Genomic DNA, 8,592 nt, shown 5'->3' with positions numbered 1-8,592 from the left:
AGAGAGAAATACTTTTAACTGATGGTATATGGAGGGGATTATAATCAATGTAATGAAACAAGTTATATGAATTGTTGAATGTGAAACTGATGATATGCTCTGTAAACTTTCACTCAATCCACAATAAAAACCTTAAATTAAAAAAAAAACAAAAAACCCCAAGCTGAATGCAGTACTGCTAAACCATGGCTTTAAAACAAAACAACCTCATTGTAATCAAGTCAATTCCAACTCATAGGGAACCTAAGTAGGGCTTCTGAGGCTGTAAATCTTTATGGGAGCAGATAGCCTCCTCTTTCTTCCGTGGAGTAGTCACGCAGAGTAGCTCTTGGGGTTCAAACTGCTCTTAACCCACATTTCAAAGTGCCAAACCAACAAATGGAAGAACAAGAATTTAAACATGAATCCTTGGATTCCAGATACAGCATGTATTAACTGAGAATACACACTAAAGCTACTCTCCCCCTAATTGCAGATTCCAGTATATACTCAAAGAGAAAAAGCATATACATGTATGTTTCCCTAGTAGATTCAGTCCCTAGGGTGTCAATCAAGGAGCCCCAGGATGCCAATGTAAAATGAGCCAGGAGACCACGGACAGCCAATCAGAGTGCTCCATGCCTACAAAGCTAGTGATTGGCTCATGGTGGAACACATGGGTAATCACCATCAGAACCAATAGGGATCCTTTTGTGATGAGACATGAAGACACTAATGGAGAAAGAATGGCTTTCCTTCTGAGATCATGGTTTCAATGGACTATTTAAGTCTGGAGTTGCCTGGGAATATCATTCTCTTTCAGCTTGATGGACAAAAAAAAACAACCAAAAGAAGAAGAGTGGCAAATCGAACACAGAGAAGGTTCCCTAAGGACAGTGCCCAGGAATTAGATGTAGTAGTCCCCTAAACTCCAAAGACACTTCTAGATGATTTGTTTCCTGCACTAATAAATTGCTATCCGCCCCCTCCCCCCACAAAATTATCACACTACTGTGTACCAGCCAGCAAAAATTGGATATGCCCATTTGATAAAAACCTTCTTCAAAATTGTCAGTTTCCTTGGGTTTCTATTTCAGCTAGGTAAGCATTTTTCTTCTTCTTCAGTCTATTGACTTAAAAAGTTTTCCCTTTCATGTAACCTAGAGTCTATATTTCCCTTATTTTCTCTCTTAGTCCGCTCCAATTTTTTCACTGCTTACTTGGGTGATTTTTTTACCCAAATTCCTTTTGCTTAGAAAGCCCTCCCTGTTCCTCTGACCCCATGTTGAAAACATCTAGCCCCTAAATACTGTTCTCTCTGATTTAATGGAAGCTTCATTTCTTTGCAGTGAAACCTGGTATATTCCCTGAAATAAAATTTGCTGTACTCCATAAAAATGAAAATAAAATCATTCAAACCATAAGAACAGCTACCAACCTTCATCCTTTCTACCACTTGTTCATCAGAATAGACTGTCAGCACCTTGTGCTTGCATCCTCCTCCTAGTACCTGTCTTTTCCAAGTGGAGTTAGCTTCCACTGAATTTTTCCCTCCACACTTCAGATTTAACCTGAAATTCTCTGTTTCCCAAAACTAAACAATCTTGATAAATGAAAGGAACTATGGATAGAAATTAGCTTTTTAAAATGTGTTTAATCCTTTGCATATATGTTTTCAGGGAGTAGAAGGAAGAAAGAAATTGTTTATATATTTGAAAAAGATTTTTCATTTGATTTAAGGAGGCAAGCAGGACCAGCATTTATTAGCACCATTTACATATGATGAAAGTAAGTATCAAAAAAGTTAAGTGACCAATATCATACAGCTATAAAGTGTCAGCTCAGACTTGTACTAAGGTCTTGCCTCCCCCAACCCAAAGGCTTTCTACTGGATACACTTTTCCTTTTGTTTCTTTCCTGCAAGCCAGAAGCAACTTTCTAGAGATTCAGTTATTTCAAAGGGAGGGCAGACCTCTGACTTTTGGGGCACAGTCTCCACTTCCAAGACTTGGATCCCTTCAGTTAACACACTGGAAAGCCACCTTCGCCCTTTCTAATAAGAGAGAATGTCTTCCTCTTCTATATACCAACCTTAACAACTATTTCTTTCCAAAATAATTTCCAAGAGTTCCTATTTTAGAGGGACTTACTCATAAGACACTAAGAGTCCAAAAAGTTTGCCTCAGCATATGATTTTCTCAATAAAGTTCGGGGATGATGCAACATTTCTCAGTCTCAAACATCACAGTAAAATAACAAGAACACAGAACAGTTGAAAAATTACGCAAGACAATGCTACATTTTTATTCCATCACATCTGCCTCTATGGGTCTCCTGTGAGTCATTGTCTTCTGTACTTAGTCATCATTATAGGAACTGCCATGTTCCACCCTAAATTATTTTATTTCTGAAGAAAAGGCTTTGCAACAAAATGGAGTCCTATTACAGTTTTCACCACAGCACCCAAGCAGATGAAGTACTAACCCCAAAGTTAGCACCTAAGACGCCTTGTTGCTCCAGTTATCACCACTATCATTTTACACAAGCAGAAAAAGGACAGTAAGGTTGCAGTTCATTTATTTATTCATCAACCAACACATATGAAATCCTAATAACGCTTGGGATTAAGACCCAAAATTAAACAAGACGCTTCCCTTCTCTCATTACTTGGTGGAAAGAAAAAGGTAAAGAAGTAATTATAGAACCAAATGATCCAAAGTTACAATGAAGGTGAGCACATGGGCCAATAGCCATCATGGAATACTTTCTAGAAGTGATCTGTGAGCATTTTTAAGCATCTTTCTCTTCACTGTCAGTACAAAACAAACCTAGAAGACTCAACCCCATTCCCTGAAAGGGCAAGCTTTACTTGCCAACAGTCATGTTAAAAGTTTAATTCCATCCCAGAATTGTCTTGACTCCCTGTCCTCAATTTCAACCCTTAACACATAGTCCTTTAGGCACACATTTCAAGTTCAACACACTCTGTCCTATGTGACGCCTTCTCATAGATCTGAGAAGATTAGAGGAAATAAATGCACTTTCTAAAAACATATTCGTTTTCCCAACTGGAAATAAACACTTAGAACAGTTCAAGACCTGTAGAAAATGGCCATAGGAAGAGGAAACTGAAGTTAAAAAAAAAAACATTAGAAAGAAAATGAAAAAACCCACACTCATGCAACAGAATGAAAGATCTCTTTTGAAGTCACCAGAACAACTTGAACAAAAAGAGAAACAGAAGGCTATTATGGGGCTTTAGTCTCCAGATGATGAACACCAAACACACTGACATAGTAAACAAACAAGCCTCTGAGCCCAGGACAGATCTGGTGGCCTGACAAAACATTACATCCTAAGGAATCTCTCTCTGGCTCCCTCCATTCATTATTTCCCAAAAGTCCCAGTGGCTGGCAGCTCCAGGTTGTTGCTGGTTTTTTGTTTGTGTTTTGCCTATCCTGTTTCTGAGTTTATTGGAATTATAATGCATAGTGTGACTTTCAAAAAAAAAAAAGGTAAAAGCAAATGAAAACAACTATGGTTTTAAAGCCCCATGAAAGATAGTAAAATGCAACAGAAATGAACTCTGCCTGTGTTTACTGTAAGGACCTATTACTCCTTGACTCTACCCCAGTGGATTTAAAATTCGAATGAATGCTACTACTGCCCCACTACAATGCAGGTTAGAGGAGGGTCAGACACCTGCCTCAGCAGGGACCCGGGGCCACCTCCCTCACCGATTCACCTGCCTCAGCCACGCAGCTTCCCGGGAAATGGGAAGACTCCCGGTCACTTTCACTCTGCTGTCAGAACAGTCAGACTCTTAATCCATACTTCATTGGGCCCGGCACACCTTCATCCCCACCTTTCAGAACTCCAGTGTAAGGAGGAAGATTCAACAACCCCAAAGAGAAGACTGATGGTAGGCAGGCGTGGATGAGACGGTCCTAAGCGCTTTCTGAACTACTCCCTCGGCCCAGGTGGGCCCAGGGACCCAGCACCTCTCCCGACTCGGAGCCCCGTTCCTGGGCTGGAGGTTCCAGATCTGGCCCTCGGTGGGAGGCACCAATTAGCTCCTCTCACCCCTGGCCCTGAGGGCTGCGGACCCTAACCTCGGCCCCGAGGACTGTGGTCCACCCTCCACTCTCTAGGGAAAGGACCCCACTTCAGCCCCGGAGGCTGTGGTTCCCGTCTTGGCCCCTCTGGACTTCGGCGCTCGCCTGGGCCCTGGGGGCCCTGACCCAGACCCGCGGCCGCGCCAGAGCCCTCCTGGCCTGGGCCTCCAACCCCGCAGCCTAGCCTCCGCCCCGGCAACCCGGCCCGGCCCGCAACCGCCGCCCATCATCCCCTCGCGGCCCCTGGCCACCCCATGTTCCCTGCCCGGCCGGCTGGCGGGCCGCGCACCGTGTGGGATTGCAGAGTCTGGCTCGCCTCGATGGCTGCTGTCAGCGGCACCGTGTCGTCCAGCAGCACCTTGCCAGCCGGCGGTTTCTCCATGAAGGCCATCCCGGGACGCCGGCAGCCGCCGCCTCGGGAACCAGAGGCAGGAACCGGAGGCGCCTACTCCCGCCGCCCGCCCGGCTCCGCCGCCGCCGCTGTCAACACGCGCCGCCCCACGCGCTGCCGCCACCCGCCGGGCTCGCAGGGTCCTAGCGCCTCCTCTCCTGATGCCGACGCTGTCAACACTAGCAGCTGTCTCCCGCCGGGTCCTAGCACCGACACACCTATATGGGTCGCCCGTGGGACCCTAGGGACAAATTCCACCTTACCTTGGTTCTAGCCCAAGTCTCCCAGCTCCTCGCAATCACTCTGCAGACCCGGTGCTCTTAGCACCAAGACTTGGACACGGGAACACGACACCCTAAACCATCGCCTCTAAGGATCCTCATCTTGGAAGGCACTGGGCTTTTGAGCTCTGGGAACCAGGATCCCTCAGGCTCTGGGAATCCCAAATCAAGCCTCAGAAGCTGGAACTGTCAGACCTGAAGACCTTCGAAACTGTACCTCTCTTTCCACCCTATCTCTCAGGATTGGACTCCCTGAACACCCACAGTCTTTTTGATAAAGCCTCGAGGATCAAAGCTTTACAGAGACCTTTGATGTGGCTCATCTGACTTGAGATTTCATGAGCTGGGCCCCCAGAACTGTGCTCCACAGTTGGAGCCCTTGGACCCCAGGACCTTCACACCAAAATCTCCGAACTGAGAACCCTTGGTCCAAAAACTCAGTCTCTACGCTTGGCCCAGCTCTTAGCTCACCCCACTAAGTCTTCAACCCTCACAGCCCTCAGCCCAAATCCCTCAGACTGTAACAGTTACAAGAACCTAAACAACAGAGCCACAGAACCTTAGTATCACCTTCTCACACCCAAATCTGCTATACACTTGACCTGACCCCAAGGCTACAACCCGCCTGCAGCCCCATACCCACACAGAAATCACAAACTCACTGCCTCTCCCCGGGTTGTTGTTGTTGTTAAGTGCTGTCGAGTTGATTCTGACCCATAATGACCCTGTACAGGGTTTCCAAGGAGCAGCTGGTGAGCTTGAACCGCTGACCTTGCAGTTCAAACGGCTTTGCAGTCTGGCGCATTAACCCACAGCACCACACCAGGACTCCCAGGGTATTACTCCAGAACTGCAGAGAGTTGGACTCAGGAGACCAGGATCTCCAGGTTCTCAGTTCGGAGAGTCTGGTGTGAGGGTCTGGGGGTCCAAGGGCTCCAACTCTTACATTCATCAACTGTACAACTTTGCATAAGTTACCCAACCTCTCTGAGCCCCAGTGCTCTCGTCTACAAAATGGAGAATAATGTCTGTCTGAAAGGTTGCTATAAGGAACATGGTAGAGTAGGAAGGAAGAAAAAGTCAAACAATGTTAGTTTTTCTCTTCCCATTACAACTCACAGAATGGAGGGTTTCCAGCCCTTAAATTTGTTTCTCCCAAATTGGTACTTTTCAGATAAGGGACAGCATCTATTGGTAGCGCCCCACCACCCACCACCATCACAACCACCATTACCACCAAAATCTGACATCACAACAAAGGCTTGAATTGTTTCTAAAAGGTATCTTTCATCAGGTCTCAAGCTTAATGGGACCTTTGAGCAACCACAAGTGGCCAAGACCCATTAGAAGGGATTGTAAAGAAGGAAACATAGAACTTCATGATTCAGCCCTCCAAATCATCAGAACTTTTCCTACACTCCATTTTTGTCTCAATATAGTACTGTGAGATAAACACTGGAATGGTAAGTGAAAGGCTGGTGGTTCAAATTCTTGGAAACCTGGATAGGGTTGCTGTAAGTCAGAACCAACTCGACGGCACTTACCATGTTCAAAAACAGCAGAGCTTGTTAAAATTATAAGTCATTTGGAGAGGATTCAACCTTATAGTCTCATTTTTTTGTTATTGTTTTAAGGCATATGGATTATTTCATTGCCCGAATCACAGAAATGAAAATCCTGCTTTAATCATCGCTTCTGTCATAATGTGGACTGAAATGAAGATAAACTCTTCTCTAATAGTGCTGATGGAAACAATAATCAGTCAAATCCTTCTGGAGGGCATTTGTATTGGAAACCTTTAGGGAAAAAAAACATATTGTATTCCACAAATATGCATTATAACAAATCCTGACAAAAACATGTTAGAATCCCCATTTGGGAACAGGTTGTATTTGTTATTTTAATGAGGTAGGATTAGTGTACAGTGTGCATTGACTCACTCTTTTGAGATATTAAAGCAAGCAAACATAATTGGGGGAGGAGAGATGCCAAGCCACATGAAGATCTCTCAGAAACAGAAACTCAAAGTGACAAGGACTTCACAGCTGAAACCAAGAAAGTCTCCCACTAGAGCTAGCACCCTGAATTCAGACTCTTAGCCTCCTAAACTATGAGAAAATTGTTTGTTAAAGTCATCCACGTGTGGTATTTCTGTGATAGCTGCACTGGATAAATAAGATAGCATGTATCCATTCAGCAATTATTTACTGATTATCGATTGAAATAGGCTGATGGCAATAGGGATTTTAATCCTATAACAGGCCTTGAGTCAAAAGCTGGGATTCGGCAATACACAGTAAGGGCTTCGAGAATGGTTTTACCCTGTGCAGTGCAATGCGTTGCTCTTATAATGCCTTTCTTGCCATGGACTTGTGTTGTTAAGTGCCAGCAAGTTGGTTCTGACTCACAGCAAACCTGTATAAGGTTTCCAAGAAGCAGCTGGTGATCTTGAACCACTGACCTTGTGGTTCAAACTGACCTTGCATTAACACAGATAACCACACCAGGACTTGTAACTCCCACCAAATGACTGTGCAAATGAAGTGCTTAGGACACACCAAAGTGATTGGACAGTGTGCTAATAATGCAAAGAAGGTGGTGGGCTTATGCAAATAAGATATATGGAACCTTAACAAGGGGATTGGTCAATTTTGCCATCCCACCTGGCTGAAAATGAGCTGGTCCAGGTCCAGAGGAAGACAAGGGAGGCCTCACTAAAATCAAGAACAAAAAGCCGGGAGGGACCCACAACCTTTGGAGCCCAGGTCACTGTGCTAAGAGCCTCCTACACATAGGACACAGGAAGAGGGAGCTGCAGAACAGAAGACAGCAACAGACAGCAGTACAAGAGCAGCAGTAGGAGATAACAGGAACCTGGAGACCAGAGCAAGGTGACTGTGCTGGCTCACTCACTGAGCTTGGTAGCACTTGCCCAAGAAGGCCCCTAGTAGGGCCCAGAGGCACTGGGCAAGAGGAAGCCGTCTTGATCAAACTGCACCCTTAGTTGTTTCTGTTTCTTTCAATTTGATGTCTATCCCAAGTTGTGCCCTTTTACTTCTTTAATAAACCCCTTAATTGTGGGTATTGTCTGTGAGTTCTTTGTGGCCATGCAATGAATTATCAAGCCCAGCAGAGTAGGAGAGTGCAGTGAGGGATGTTTGGTGTCAGAATTGGTAAAACGCTTGGAGGGAGGAGTTATGCCTGACCTTTACCTCAAAGGAATCAGCTTTGGTTCTCCTTCCCTCTTGTGAAGATGAAGGTTAGATGCCTCTATCTAACCATTATTCCACCTTGTAACTCAGTAATTCCATCTCTAGGAAGGTAGCCTAAGGATACAATCTGAGATCAATGCAAAGATTTGAGCTCATATCAACCCTAGGTTGTTGTTGCTAAGTACCGTGGAGTCAGTTCGGACTCAAAGTGACCCTGCACAGGGTTTCTGAGGCTGTAAATTTCCCAAGATTGTAAATCTTTATCAGACTGCCGTATCTTTCTTCATTGGATTGACCGATGGGCTTGAACCACTGACCTTTTGGTTGTTGTTGTTGTGAAGTGCCATCAAGTTGGTTCTGACCCATAGCGACCTTGTATAGGGTTTCCAAGGAGCAGCTGGTGAGCTTGAACCTCCAACCTTGCAGTTCAAATGGCTTTTCAGTCTGGTGCATTAACCCACAGTGCCACACCAGAACTCATAGCCCAGTAGTTACCTCTGGTAGTGTAGTAGTTACGAATCGGGCTGCTAACCTCAAGGTCAGCAGTTCCAAACTACCAACCACTCCGCAGGAGAAAGATGAGGCTTTCTGCTCCTGTAAAGATTCACAACCTC

At 45.1% G+C, this 8,592-nt stretch overlaps 1 protein-coding gene across 8 annotated transcripts in view; it reads right to left on the bottom strand.

The window, feature by feature from the left end:
- The window catches only part of PXK (PX domain containing serine/threonine kinase), a 152,424-nt gene extending 147,830 nt beyond the window's left edge, over positions 1–4,594 (bottom strand). For 2 of the 8 annotated variants that reach the window (XM_006862083.1, XM_006862085.1), the window contains exon 1: positions 4,384–4,594. In XM_006862083.1, coding sequence (XP_006862145.1) covers positions 4,384–4,485 — 102 coding nt within the window. In that variant the 5' untranslated portion in view covers positions 4,486–4,594. The remainder of the gene's footprint in view (positions 1–4,383) is intronic. The other 6 variants (XM_006862084.1, XM_006862087.1, XM_006862082.1 and 3 more) reach the window with 5 other exon arrangements.
- Between the last annotated feature and the right edge of the window lie 3,998 nt (positions 4,595–8,592).

This window comes from Chrysochloris asiatica, unplaced genomic scaffold (assembly GCF_000296735.1).
Source record: "Chrysochloris asiatica unplaced genomic scaffold, ChrAsi1.0 scaffold00046, whole genome shotgun sequence".
Taxonomy (NCBI): Eukaryota; Metazoa; Chordata; class Mammalia; order Afrosoricida; family Chrysochloridae; genus Chrysochloris; species Chrysochloris asiatica.
This window is presented reverse-complemented; position numbering and strand designations above follow the sequence as displayed.